We start from the raw sequence: 14,236 nt of genomic DNA, 5'->3' as shown, positions 1-14,236 counted from the left end.
CTTTCACTCCTAACGCACTCAGCCAGACACACTGACCGAGCCGACCACACCAATTCCTTCATCTTCCTTTTCAGTTCTGGTTACCACAAACCAACAGTCCAGAATTGCTAATTCTGCTTGTTTTGAAATAACTTGTGCACACCGGGAAGATGAGGGACGGGGGACACATGATAATGAGGAAGGCTCTTCAATAACAGCAAAGTAAAGTGCAAGAACAACTTTAAATACACGTAGGTTACTCATGAGAGGCAGGGAAATGACAGCTCAAGTATTGTTAAAGGTTTTTTCAGCATTTAAGAGTTCTGATTTATAACCGTAGAAGAAAACGTGTACCTTATCCTCCTGGCCAGCGAATTGGCAGGCAAGAAAGAAGAAAAACAGATCATTACAGAAACCCGTCTGTGCCGCAGCTGTCCAGCGAGCAGCAGAAGCTATCTGCAAACCGGCTGCTCGCCATCCCACAGCCCACCTTCACATGGCCCCTACACTGCTGGAAAAGCAACACTCGTACCCCACCACTGCTGAAAATAAGTTATTAAAGGATTTACTGTTCAAATACTTATTTACAATGTTGTAAATATTACAGAACAATGAGTTTTGTTTGCATTAAAATGAATCATTTGAAACAAGATATGCACACCTTCATGCATCACAAAATTTACTTAGGACAAATATAACCGTACCTTAGCAGCAGCAAAGGAAAGCCAACACATCTCTTCCTTCCTTGCTGCAGCTGTGGAACACCTGAGAGCTCCGTTCAACGGAAATGACTAGTTCCTGGATTGATGTGATACCTTTTCGGGTTGAATGACTCTCATTTTCAAAGCTATTACTTCTCTAAGTGTCTCACCAGAATTAGAGCTCTTTAGTAGATATGCATTTCAGTGGTTGTAATCTACTCTCCTCAACAAAACCACATAGCACCTACCAAGCAATAACATGGAGTTTATCTTTGTAGGTCATCTTTATGAAATGTTATTTATTTGGAATCATCTATAGATTTAGAAGAAATTGTTCCTTGTACGTCCTACTGAACCATTAATTAAAAAGAAACCCTAAATACATTTTCCAGTCAAACTGCATACTCACTGCAGAAACGATACTGCTCCAAAGGAGATTTATTTCTGCATTGTGATCATCCTGCCCGCCTGCTGTGACCAGTACGGTATCTTTATAGGAACGCTGGTAGACAAACCCCAAATTGGTTCGTTAACAGACTCTCCCAATCCGGATGGCTGCAATATGTGCACTAACAATGGATCAGGGGATTACACTTAGAAAGGCTTCCAAACCAAGACCACTTTTTTGTGCCTTTTGGCGCACACTGTTCAATTAAACAAAGCAGGTCAGTGATGCGGGGACCCTTTACTACGCGGTGCGTCTGCCGACGGTCATTTACCTTGGGCTGAATAGCCTCTTTCTGGCTCACGAGCTGGGACCTGAGGATGAGCACCTCTTCCTTGCGCACCTCCAGCTCCTCACTCACCGAAGTGAGCTGGTCCAGCAGCACTCGGTAGGCGGGGGCCCCGGGAGCCGTCACCTCTGGAGCGCGCGTCTCGGTCAGGGCCTTCTGCAGCTCGTTCAGCTCATTCTTCAGCTTTTTATTCTCAGACTCCAGCTCTTGACGCTGCAAGAAACAGGGACAGTTCTGTCACGCGGCAGCTTCCAACGTGCCTATAAACCACAGGTGCAAACTAGGGATAGAAGCAGTAAAAACAATGAGTAACTACAACAGATCAGTGTCTCCCATATCCCTGGCCTCCTGGCTGCGAAGAATAGTGCCTGGGAGGATTCCACCGACAGGGCTAACTTGTCTGAAGAGCAAAATCAGAACAAATATGCACGAATCATACTGATTTCATGGGAAAAAACTACCAATCTTTTTTTCCTCTTATTCTCTTCTTCACAAAACAAATTAACTTCACAAGGAATACTGGTCAGCAGGCTAAGAAGATTCCGCATCATTCAGTGATATTAGGAACTATTGGTAGCTTTAATGGTCCAAGGCATGGAACTCCCCCTGGTTCAGGGGCTCCTTTTATTCTGCAGCCACAGCCACACATTCAACACCAAGAAGGACAATCCTACAATAAAAAGATTGTGGGGGAATTTTTGTTCTAGTTTCCCCAGCAAACACTCTGGAACAGGAGGGCTGGGGTCATTCGCTACGCCACCACATGCAATTGGCGACAACATTCTCACCGGAAAATAACCAAAACATCCTTTGTAGAATTACCTTGAGCGACTCGTACTCCAACTCTGCACCTCTTATGGGAGGCCTTTCCTCCTCCTATGGAAGAACACAGACAAGTGTGAAAAATACAAACCCAGTCCTTTCTGTTCTTTAATTTAGTTGAGGCAGGAAAAGGAGCTGGAATTATTTTCCTACCAAACTGGAAAATATCCTGGTACTGCTGAGTGGTTTAGTTTGAATACTGGCATTGTCTCCTTTAATTTCCTTATGAATTTATGACTCATAATTGGTTAATATAAATAAAATAACGTACGAATCACGCTATTGCCACTGGTAACAAAACAGAGCAGGATGAATGCCAGGATGATCAAGAAATTCACTGGTGCAAGAATAATAAGAAACAATTGCCAAAACCATTTTCAGATTTTTATAAATACTTGAGGAGACCAAATCAGAGAAGAACTTCCCACAACATCTGCTGAACGTGTCTAATCCCTGTGCTTTGGTTTTGCGTTCTGGTTGAAAACCTCCTTATTCTGCCCAAATGAACAATTACTCATTCTGTCCAATCATTTAAGTAGAATTTCTATATTGCTTTTAGTTAATAAGTACAGCCTTGGTTTTGTTTCAATTTTAAGCCAAGTCCTAAGCACTTTTTGTTCTTGTTAAGTTCCATCAGAGGACCTCCAGGACCTTGGAAAACTAAATAACCAGCCCCAGGCATAAAACTTGTTAAATAAAGCAAGTACTAGAGGAAGATACTGATTTAGTGAAAGCCAGTGAGCGTTCACACAGCTCCTGTTTCACAAGAAGGGACACTCTGGTGTCAGCATTGTCAGCGAGAAGGCGCCCACCTTGGCCTTAGCACGGAGAGCTTGTTCCTCCTTCCTGTCCAGCTCATCCTGCAGGGATTGCTTCTCTTGCTCCAGCTCCGTAACCCGCTTCTGCAGCTTGAGGAACAGAGACATGTCCAACGGGGCCTTTTTCTCACTTGGTTCCTGCTTCAGAAAGAACAGAAGGAGGTCAAGAAATATTCCCCTTCCACCTGGCCAGGAAGCACGACGGTGAGTACGGACGGGAGGCAGACTGGGGAGACAGGAACGCGGCAACGTGACTTCATTCTGAGAGCTGACTATGGGCAGCTAAAACACTTCATCAGCTGTCAAATGCTATTTTAAAAAGGATCTACTAGTGCAAAGCATTTCTAAGCCTAAAGGCTAGCAAAAGAAAGCGCTAGAGACTACCTAGCAGGCAGGAGGTCTGTAATTAGGCATACCTTTTATTCTTACTTGTTTGGAGGGGGAAAGGAGAGAAAAAGCCTGTGGTTAGACTCCCTGGAAACAACTGTAATACAGCCTTTTTTCATTTTAAATTATTTCTACACTAAGTTCTTCAGCTACTAAGAAATCTCTCTGCTGATTTATAGGTTAATTTAGTGGCATGTGACATAAACAGGTATCAGAAGATATATTTTATGCCTTTTTCCCTTTGCTATGATAATAATGCAGCCTGTTCTGGGCCTAATTCACCAGCTTTCCCACTATTTTCTGGGTAAGGACAAGCATTTGTAATCCGAAAATGAGTGACTGTAGCAGACAAGCAGGCACAGCCATTGCCACCTCATCTCCGGCCGCTGTTGAGAAGAGTCATGAACCACATCAACAGCTCAGGAAGACCTTGGAGTTTTCTGGTTTGAATTGAGATGGACACTATTTTTAATGTAGTTTAGCATCATTAATCTATATCATTAGCCTAGAGTCAAACTGGAATTTGAAATCTTCAGGGGTTAAACAAACACAGATTTAATCTTCTCAGTGCTGTATTTATTCACAGTCCCGTGTGAGTTAATTGTTCTCATTTATATTCCAAGAACCAAAACTGAGTCTAGAACAGCAAATTCAGTAAGTCTATTTAGCCAAAGGAAAAGACGACATTTGGCTCATACGTGACATGTAATTACATGTAGTTGCGCTGTCCTTTTCCTGATTATTCATGAATGTAGGAGCATCTTTCTGAGACAATTGTGCAAGGTGAAAAATGAAAGCGGGAAGGCAAATGATGAAAGAGTCCACACAGAATATGTGGCAGCATCAATGTGTCAGGATATTTGCATCCATAGTAGAAAACCATTTTCTGGGGAGGCTTTTGAACCAGTAATGACAGCCTGCAGAAGGCGACTGGAGATAAGCAACCCAGATAAAGGGCAACTAGAGTGAGAAAGAAAGGCGTGAAGCTGCACCACACATGATCCAGGTTTATTATTTGTTAGCTGAATCAAGAGAGTCATCTTTCTGAAAAATGTTAAACATCCTGGGATTTGTATGGCTGCACATGCAAAGGAATGGTGCATTCTCAGAGTTTTATTTGTCTCTATGAAATAGAGGAAAAATGACCCAACATGAGGTTTTCACGTCTACCAGGGAACTCACTCCAAGTAGTTATTAAGGATGTGGCTAACTGCTTCCCCACCGTTAATCCTGTACTGTATACAGACTTCTCAGCAAGTCTCACCGGTTTTCTCTGTTCCACTTGGTGCTGAAAAGGTGAATGTGCTTACAAACACGGGCAAGTAATGTTGGACAGATGCTAAGGACCTGGGCAGCCAAGTATCTAGTCTATGTTTACTGTTCCACAGAAGAATTCAAAGCACCCTTTCCCTTTTACACAGGACCACAACTAAGCAGAGAATGAGTTGTTTTCAAAATAGGAGTGGAAAAAGCTGGACTGAAGCATTAGATATCTCAATATAAGATCGTGGTGTTCACAAGCACATATGAAAAAAAGATAGGGATGAATGCAACCATTGATTAAGGAAAAGTTGTGGGGGTTTTTAACGTTACCTCCGTCCTCACTGGTAAGTCTTCTGCTTCTGTGATCTCAGAGCTAAAAGTATATTCAGATTCATTGCTACTGTGAGTTGAATCCGTTCTTTTGTGTCCAGGCTTGGGGATGCTCTGGAGGGCAAATGAAACAGATCAATACCACTGTACAGTTCTCCCTGTGACTCGTCACAACGTGTAATTTAGCTTTTGATAGCTTGTAACGTTTGGCGTTATTTCACGGCTATCAGAATTTATAAGACAAGACTTTTTTACTCTGGTCTCTCATGTCACCTGAAGCTGAGGAGATGTAGCTCCAATCAAATCTATGGAGACAGGTCACACCCTGCACCATCCGGTGCTGCTATAGGAACCAGAACTAAGCAACACCACAGCATTTTGTGGGCAAGAAAACGCTCGGTGTACAGGAAGCACCAGCAGCAATTCTCTAACTTGCCAGACATTGTATTGAGGAACATTTTTTCTTCCTGCCACATAATATATTAATAGAACTACTTCAAATTTAACATTGCATGGATGAGGTACAAACAACTCTGGCACACACAAATAACTTCAGGGCAAAACAGGGGCAGACACCACATGTCGCTAGCAAAGCCACAACATAAGTTTAGCCTTCTTCACATACGTGCCATCTTTAAAAAAATTAACCACAAATTTTAAATGTATTTGTTTTGCCTGAGCTGAGCTAATGAATCAATATTTTAACAGACAAATTCTCTTTTCAGGTACAGGTCACCACCACACAGTTGACAGCAGAATCAGTTTCTAACTTGGACCACGAGATTCTGCCTCAACACGTTTGTGAACAGCGTTTGATTTCCAGATGTTTAGCCACTTACCACCATTAAGTTCATTTCATCCTTGAGGTCATCATACCGCTCCTCCAGACGGCTGAACTCGTTCAGGAGGTTCTGGTACCGTAACCGCTCATCATTCAGATCTAGCTCCAGCTGCTTGGTCTCCTCCACCAGCTTCTTCTCCATCGTCTCTGCCATGAAGCACAGGAATCCCAAATGAGAACCCCAGCTCTACGTACCAGGCGGTGCAGCCATCCTGGAGGCGCAGGAGTGTGTCTGCACCAGGAGCACAGATGGTGAAACAGCCTGTCTGAAGCTGGTGTGTGGTATTAGTGCTTCTGGGCAAACATTAAGCCAAACACATGAAGGACCAAAGCACTATTGTGGTGACCACAGAAGGGTTCACTCCATCAAATTAGTTACTCTGCTAATACCTTGCATTAGCAGTTCCAGCAGGGAGGAAGAAGGGGCACTAGCGCAGTGCTGCGTTATGTGAAAAGCAGAATGGGAGATGCTTTATGGCTCAAGCACACAGACCCTCCCCATCGCAGCTGCTTCCATCACAGCCTTCACATCTAGAGTTACACTCTCCTCTCTTTTCAAAAGTAAAACATTTGGTAGCAGTCACTGTCACCAAAAAGACCCCCAGACCATTGGGACTTCATGGAAACTCAAATAGTAAATAATTCTAATGCATGTGAGTTCTCAAAACAAACACACGAAACCATTAAACTAAAAAGGAATGCAAACTAAGGCAAATTAGCCCAGTCTATGCAGTAGAATGTTGCTTTACAAGGTAACATGAAGTTGAAACCCCGAGTGAAGAGAACAGAGCCAACCTGTTATTTCTCTCGCCTGGTCATGGATGCGGCGGTTCAGCTCCTCCTTCTCTGTTTTCAGTAACGTGTTCTGCTCTTTCAGCTCCAATACCAGCTACACAGATTATGAAATATTTGGCTCAGAACGCAGTTCATCTTTCAGCAGTAGCTCTAACAGCAACTACATTCTTCTTGTAAGAGTTCAAGTACTTAAACTTTTCCTCAGAGAATGAATTCAGTGAACTGTTATGACATTTTCATTTCCCAACTACATGTCTTAAATATGTCCCACTGCAGATTCCCCCTTACGTTCTGCACTCCATTGCTCATTAGATGCCAAAACTACCTTGAACCACACCACTCCGCCATAATATTTTTCAGTAACATCCCAAAGATGTAATTTATTCCTTAAAATAGAAATATTCCTAAAATCAGAAGACATTTGGTACTTCTGTTGTATATTCCATTGTGCTGGGTAACACCATAATCTAACATTTTGCCTCTGTCTAAAAGTTGTGCCACTTCAACTGTGCCCAGCTTTGCCACTTCCTCAGTTGTCTCTGGTTATTATTACTATGCCTTCCCTTTGCTTAATCAATTAATATTTTTGCTTATGATCTTGAAATGTGTCACAGCAGCATCACCTAATGCTGGAAAGGCTCTTCCAATATTCCAAACCTGCACTGTTATCAGCAAGTAACCTTGACAGGAAAGAACCAGTTTCATATGTTCATGGCTAAAGCAAAGATAAGGGGTTAGTCAAAACCTGTTGGACCAGACTGTGCACACATACATGTGTTCAGTAGGCTAATTGTTTAAATTAAGTAGGATATAAGCAGGTTCTTGTGTATGGGACAGATTTCTGATATCTATGTAGGTACAATGATTTCATTTTATGAAAGCCCTACCTCTGACTAATTGAGGAAGCTTAAGTATTTGGATTTGCAAATACTTTCAGTATCAAAATCTAAACAGATTGAATACATATATTTACATACAATATACAGATTTAGTATATTTTTCTACCACAGGTGGAGTTATTTGGGTGTCAAGTCTATTTAGGATTGTACAGGTATAACATGGCCTAAAAACACTGTAAAAATATCAGCCACACAACTGAAGCAGTTAAGCCTGGGCAGAACTTGAGTGGGCACCAGGCCCCCATGAACCTCTAGATGCATCTGAGACTGCGCACTTGCCTGCTCCGTTTCGTGTTTGTATTTGTCCGCCCATTCCTCAATGGTCTTCTTCTCAGCCTGAGTCTGGTGCAGCTCCTTCCGGAGCTTGGCGATCTCCTCCTGAAGGCTGAGGACGCGGTTGGTGGCGTTTTTAGCCTCCTCCTCGCTCAGCCGCAGCCTCTCCACGTCGCTCCGCAGCTTCTCTGTCTCCGTACTGTACGTGATCTCCAGGCTGCTCATCTTCTCCAGCAGAGATTTGTATTCTTTGTTCTTTGCAAAACACAACACAAACATAGCAGCTGCTGGACAAGTTCTGCTTTAAGGGAGCCTTCTAGTTCCCTACAGAATACACCCAGCCATGGGAGCAAAAAGCAGCTTCCCCGTTTCAAAAACGTTTCGGTCTGTTTTTGCAGAATTGCCTGACAAGATGACAGGACAGTCCAGCCTCTAAGCCTACGCATTAGCATCCCAAACTCGAATCAGACAGGGAGCCCACACATATCAAGCACCACCACCTCACCTTCCCCTTAAACAGAGCAACTGACGTGCTGCAGGGAAACACTGACATTAAGGGAGTAGATGTTTTCTCTCCATGCTGCTGAGAGACACAAATGGATGCTTTACTGCTTCAGTTCTGCTGTGGCCTCCCTTTCTCTTCTATTAATGTTCTTCAGCAGAAAAGAGAACAAACTGATCCTTACAATGAAAATTCAGTGCATTTTTCTGTGAATGCCCACAGTGCTACTGAGAAAGGTAACACAAGATTCCTAAATCTTTCCTCCGAGGCCGGGGAGCTTTTACCTGCTCATCAATTTTTCGCTGCAGCTGCATGATCTTGTTCTCCAAGCCAATGTGAAGCTTCTTGTAGCGTTCTACAGACCGGGCCTCTATCTTCAGTTTCTTTAGCTCCCTCTTGGCCATCATGCGCCGGTAGCAGCATTGCAGGTAAACAATGGCCTTCAAGGTCCTGCCGTAGCGCAGGCGAGCCAGCCAGCCTCTGACGTGCTTCTGAATAATAACAGACTTGTGCTCCCGAAGCATCTACGGCAGGGAAAAAACACCATCAGAGCTGCAAACCTCACCTGCGCAGTTAAACAGACTCCATAATGACAGGTGCAAAGACCATGTACGCGCAGAGACACCCCAGCCTGAACAGAGAAACTTCAGGTGAGGAGTAACAGGAAATTAATATGGAATTAATTTAAACAAAAAAGCAGAGGAAAAGACGGGAATAAGGAAGGCGACAGGGAATAAAATGAAAAGGAACCAGAAGGAAAAACATGGAAAGCAAGAACTGGATGAGCATGGAAGAAGCAGGCATTCCTCCGTGTTGATGTCAGAGCCAAGCTAATTACAAAAATACATGGTACCTGTTGGCAAGATTACAAATACAATCCTTCCTTCTTTTACTGAACCTTTTATCTTGAAACATCTTAGATTCATTGACATATGCTGCATAGGATTAATCAATACAAGGTTTAAAATGACCACCCTTGATGTGCAATGCCGCGAGTACACACTAGAACCTAGAGGGAATTGTTACAAGCAGCAGCCGTAGACTCTCTGACCAAACTACAAGTTCCAGCCAAGTTAATAAAAACCAGTCAGGATGCGAGCAACCTGCATCAGGGCGCTAGCCAGAAATTCACGCTACAAAGAGTCTGCTACTTGGTTTTGGATCCTTCACGCACTGATTCAGTCAGAGATCCCTGCGATCCCACAGCCCACAGCTACGCGTGGGGAGGCTGCACAGACCCACAAGGCGTCCAGCGCCCTGAGAACTTCAGAGTCCACTTCTTGAAGCTTCTGCAAATTAAACAGTTCATTCTAAGGAACAAAACTATTTAAGATTTCATGTTGCTTCTTGGCTTTGATAGTCTAAAGACCACATGCAGTTCACACTCTTGCACTGATTTAGCACAAAGCTGATAAGACAAACTAGTAGAGTCACAACAATTTTATTATCTTTTGTTCTTCTTAGCAAATGAACTGTGTTAGAAGCGTTACATTTCCAGATCAATGGACTTAAAAGGCTCACTGGCAAAGTAGCAAGATTATAAGACACACAGACTTTCTCCCTTAGCATTTATTTCTAAAGAAAAAATGAGGCTTGAAATACCAGCACTGGGTTAAATAGCGCAGGGAGGTAAGGAAATAGCTCTCAAACGTACAGCGAGGTCAAAAGGCAAAGTCCTTCTGAGGGCGCGTCACGCAGCGAGCTCTCCTGCCCATCCCACGCGTTTCCCGGAACAGCCCTCGGGGTCACCCGCGCCTGTCTGAACGGCTCCAGCACCACCAGCTTTCAACAACATTTCCACTCCAGTCTGACAGCAACAAATACCTCCATGGTGCAGGGATGGTCCTCATCTGCCAGCGAATTCTCACACCCATGCAGTCCAGTGAGGAAATGGGCCACTCCAGCGCAAGGTGGGAATATCAGAAAAGGTACCTGGTTTACCAGGTATTTCCCAGGAAAGCTTATCTAAAAAGCTGTGGAGGAGCTAAACTCCTTGTTAAGCTGCGAAGCACACTGCAACGTCTCGGGCAGAAGCTTTCCCCAGGATGTGTGAAACAGATGATTCAACCATTCTAAATTCCTTGTAGCAGCCACGTGACTGCAACCCATGCCCTCTCTTCCAACAACAACAGGGACCTTTCACAATCCTGAGGAGCAACACGTGTACGTATGGCACTGACAGGGTCAAGGCTCAGCCCAAGTGTGCTGCCACAGGGCAACCCTTCGGTTTCACTCATCTGCAATCACCACGAACTTCAGAACAGCCCTGTTTACCTGCCCATCGCATGCAAAGCCTGTGCTGCTCTCTCTGGCCATTCCTGTATCTCAGCTTTAATGACATTCCACCTTAGGAAGACGGGGCACACACAGCACGCTGCAGGCGCCGTGTCAGAACGCCACGTGGTACTGCGCTGAACAATTCAGCGCTGGAGGGGGACGACAGGCGAGTCTGGCCGCTCCTTCGGGGACCCCTCCAGAAACCTGACGTCTACCCAGACGGAATGTAACAGGGTTATAAAACTCTGGGCTACAGGACATACGGGGCGTGTGTCACTCGCACGACTAACTTCAGGCACACGGACTCACTTCCCGTTTTCCTAAGGACGGCTTTTTGTCCACGCATTGCTGTGAGCCACGTCTGACTGCGTCACATCTGCTAAATGATCACTGCTAAAAACATCTTACGCAATCCCACAACCTAAAACACGGCTTGTGATCATGAAAACGCTAAGAATTGCAATACAAAGGCAAGTCAATACCTGCACAAAAGAACAGCCAAGTCAAGCACGGGGGTCTTAGGATTTACAGGTTCTTATCAGGGATTACTCGTTTTCAGGCTTTCTGGTCAGTATATATTAGAATGCTGTCATTTAGACATATCCGCACGTGACCATGTAATACAAATGAAAAATTACAGAAACTTCAAATATAAAAGAGAAACATACAGAACATAAGCACTACTTTGCTTTTGGTTACATTCATTCAATACCTACCTGTTTAAGAAAGAAAAAACCCACAAAACAAACAAAGAATCACCCCAAACCAACTCTTTTTTCCAGGTAATTTTTCAGTAAAACAGAGGCTGACGTTTGAGCCCAGTTAAAACAATTCACCTAGAAAAATGTGCCGTGAAACATGTTGGCATTTTGTAGCCCAACCATCTGAATCATAATTCTCTTTCCAGCCCTGTGACCACTGAAGAAAAAATTCTAATTTCACAATTCAACTTTCATTTCTTATCAAGCATAAGCAGGAACATATTATCAATATCTCAAAGCCAGGGTTATATCAACTTCTCTCTAAAACAAAACCAACATCAATAAATTTAAAACCAGACAAATCTAAGTTTTAATCTCCTATTTTTGTGATTACCTCTTTGCTAACATTAAACTCCTTCAGTATATTCCATCAGCCATTTCAGAATCACTGAAACTAGGGATGGAATAGCTATAGCAGTGCATCCCGTATGTACATTGATGTGAGCAATAGTGATTTGAACTCATGGAGGCACATTCACACAAGGCCATTTTCAGTATTTAAGTGCCTCGACATTCTATATAACAGATGAGGAATTCTTCTCAAGAGAAATGCTGTAAACCCCTGTTAGGTTCTCCACGGACTGCACAGAAAGTCCAGGTACATCCATGTTAGATGATAACACGAATGTCACCATCTCTAACTAATCTCTAACTACATGTCTCTAAAATGACAAGCTCATTGACTGCAGCGTCGGATCTTTCTCATTTGCAGGTGCTGTCCTTCAACCCATGCGGTGACATTTTGTTTGTGCATTACACGTAACACACGCACACAAACATCTCATATTCCCAAGGGGACACCACAGAGCAGCTCTGTTGTGAAGGTATGTGGAAATAAAGCTTGAGTTACGTAAACCGTGATGATTTCTTACCATTTGGTACTTGTTCCTGGCCATGTAACCTCTTAGGAGAGCCTGAAGGGCAATGGTAGCATCTCGCATGCGCTGGTATCTTTTGCGGACCACATACATGCGCTGGAACTTCTGGATGGTGATGGCAGCCCGTGTTCTCCGCAGGAACTTGGCATAGCTGAGCAAGAAGAAGATTACAAATAACACCCGTCATTATTTTTCAGTGCTTGAACACTGCTTTTTTATATCCTATAACTTTATCCTCTCTCTCAAGAGCCACATTTTCTACTTCGGTTTCTTCTAATGCCATCAGTGATACAGCATATTGACTTGCTATTCTACCGTACCGCGGTACAACAGAACAGCAAATTAACAGTAACCTTGCAAGGCTTTGCAGGGAAATGTTGCCATTTCCTCTGAGAACTGTGCTATAGAACCAACAAGATAAACTCAGCTTCATTTCTCATCACCTTTTCTCCAGCTTTAAAGCTATTTCCTCTATGGCACCTTCCAGATCTCCTCTCTCAACCTCAACCTGTAGAAAACAGTTGCTCATTCTTGGCCCCCTCAGCAAGACAGTTACAAAGCATCTTTGATTCCTACAGTCTTCATAACCACCTGATCTTTGAATGATCCCACCTGCACTCCCACGCACTTTACCCTGGCTCTTTCACGGCCATTGCTCAGAAGTCAATCCACACCAATGGCTGATGAGGAACGGCTGCTCCAGCAGGACACACAGACCAGCCGGGAGGGCACATGGAAACTGAGCAACAAGGACTGAGCCCAGAGTCCCGCTCTACCTCACCGCAACGTCTCCCAGCACCACCTGTACCCTGTTCCTGCGACCGACCTGCTGTTGTCAGCATCACACAGCCAAGGACAGACACACTCATTAAATTCTATTTCCTTCATTTCCCTGGAAAATTATTTCCTCCCAGCTAGCACAGGAAGGAGAGAACAAATGTATCACATTTCAATGTCCTACTTAACGGGATGTGAATTGAGGCTAGCGGGGGTTTTCCCACGAGCATCGCTTACCATCGTGCCTGGTACCCTCTGACATGTCTCTGAATGGTGATGGCAGCCTTCCTCATACGCACGTACTTCTTTCGCATCAGCCAGCCTCGGATCGTCTTTTGGATGCGAATACAGGCAGCTCTCAACTTATCTGCCCTGATTTTTTCCAGATAGGCTACTTGACCAGCCCGGAAAAATATTTTTGTCTTACCAAACTGGTACTTATCCTTGTCCTATTTTCAGAGGTAAAAAGAGGATCAGTTACAGCATTAAACGTTAGTGGATAAAAAAGGCACAAAGGGCTAAATGAAAGTAGAGTTAGTATTATCTATGTAGGATTTCAAGTAAAACTAGACTTAAATTAAATAGCAGAGGAGAGTATTTTCTCTGTATGGTTCTCTTAACAAATTAATACGATAGGCCACAAAAGCATGGCCTAAAGGAAAACCACAAGATTTTTGCTTAGACAAGAATTAGAAGAGATGTGGAAGGCTACAGGAGGTGACAAAGGGCCCAAAGGATGAACGTGGTACACGCCATGCACGTGCACCATTTCCTGCTTAAATTGTAGAGGACCCCTCTGAACGGTCCAGTTCAACCATATAACACAGCACAAACGAAACAGCTGGGGCTTCAAACACGCACGTCCTTCACCGCATCAGGACTGACCCAGGACAAAGCATCGCCCTGCTGCTCAAACACAGCTGAAACTTCACAACTAAACCACCAAGAGAATAATGCTCTCCCCCTATGGGCTGCAGTACTCCTTGGGGGAAAAACTGAGAATATGCAAAGGTACATTGAAATAATTAATTTTGTTGATTGATGTTGAGTTAAAAGGAACAGCAGTCAAAGAGATACAGCTTAGGATACACTTAACACTATAAATACAGACATATGCATGTAAATGAAAAGGTTTTAGTTAAATCCACCCAGTGACACAGAATTCAAACAGCTGAGTCCCAGCCTGCCTGCACAGTATT

At 43.7% G+C, this 14,236-nt stretch overlaps 1 protein-coding gene across 2 annotated transcripts in view; it reads right to left on the bottom strand.

Moving 5' to 3' along the window:
• Nucleotides 1-14,236, bottom strand: part of MYO5A (myosin VA) — a gene marked incomplete at its 5' end in the record, with an annotated part of 80,208 nt that overhangs the window by 13,969 nt on the left and 52,003 nt on the right. For both annotated transcript variants that reach the window (XM_080351161.1, XM_080351162.1), the window contains 10 exons: nt 1,400-1,627; nt 2,237-2,290; nt 3,049-3,192; nt 5,035-5,148; nt 5,874-6,022; nt 6,671-6,764; nt 7,849-8,097; nt 8,629-8,868; nt 12,255-12,411; nt 13,275-13,486. In XM_080351161.1, coding sequence (XP_080207287.1) covers nt 1,400-1,627; nt 2,237-2,290; nt 3,049-3,192; nt 5,035-5,148; nt 5,874-6,022; nt 6,671-6,764; nt 7,849-8,097; nt 8,629-8,868; nt 12,255-12,411; nt 13,275-13,486 — 1,641 coding nt within the window. The remainder of the gene's footprint in view (nt 1-1,399; nt 1,628-2,236; nt 2,291-3,048; nt 3,193-5,034; nt 5,149-5,873; nt 6,023-6,670; nt 6,765-7,848; nt 8,098-8,628; nt 8,869-12,254; nt 12,412-13,274; nt 13,487-14,236) is intronic.

This window comes from Nesoenas mayeri (genome assembly GCF_963082525.1).
Source record: "Nesoenas mayeri genome assembly, chromosome: 11".
Classification (NCBI taxonomy): domain Eukaryota; kingdom Metazoa; phylum Chordata; class Aves; order Columbiformes; family Columbidae; genus Nesoenas; species Nesoenas mayeri.
The sequence above is the reverse complement of the archived record's forward strand: the minus strand, read 5'-3'. Positions and strand labels throughout refer to the sequence as shown.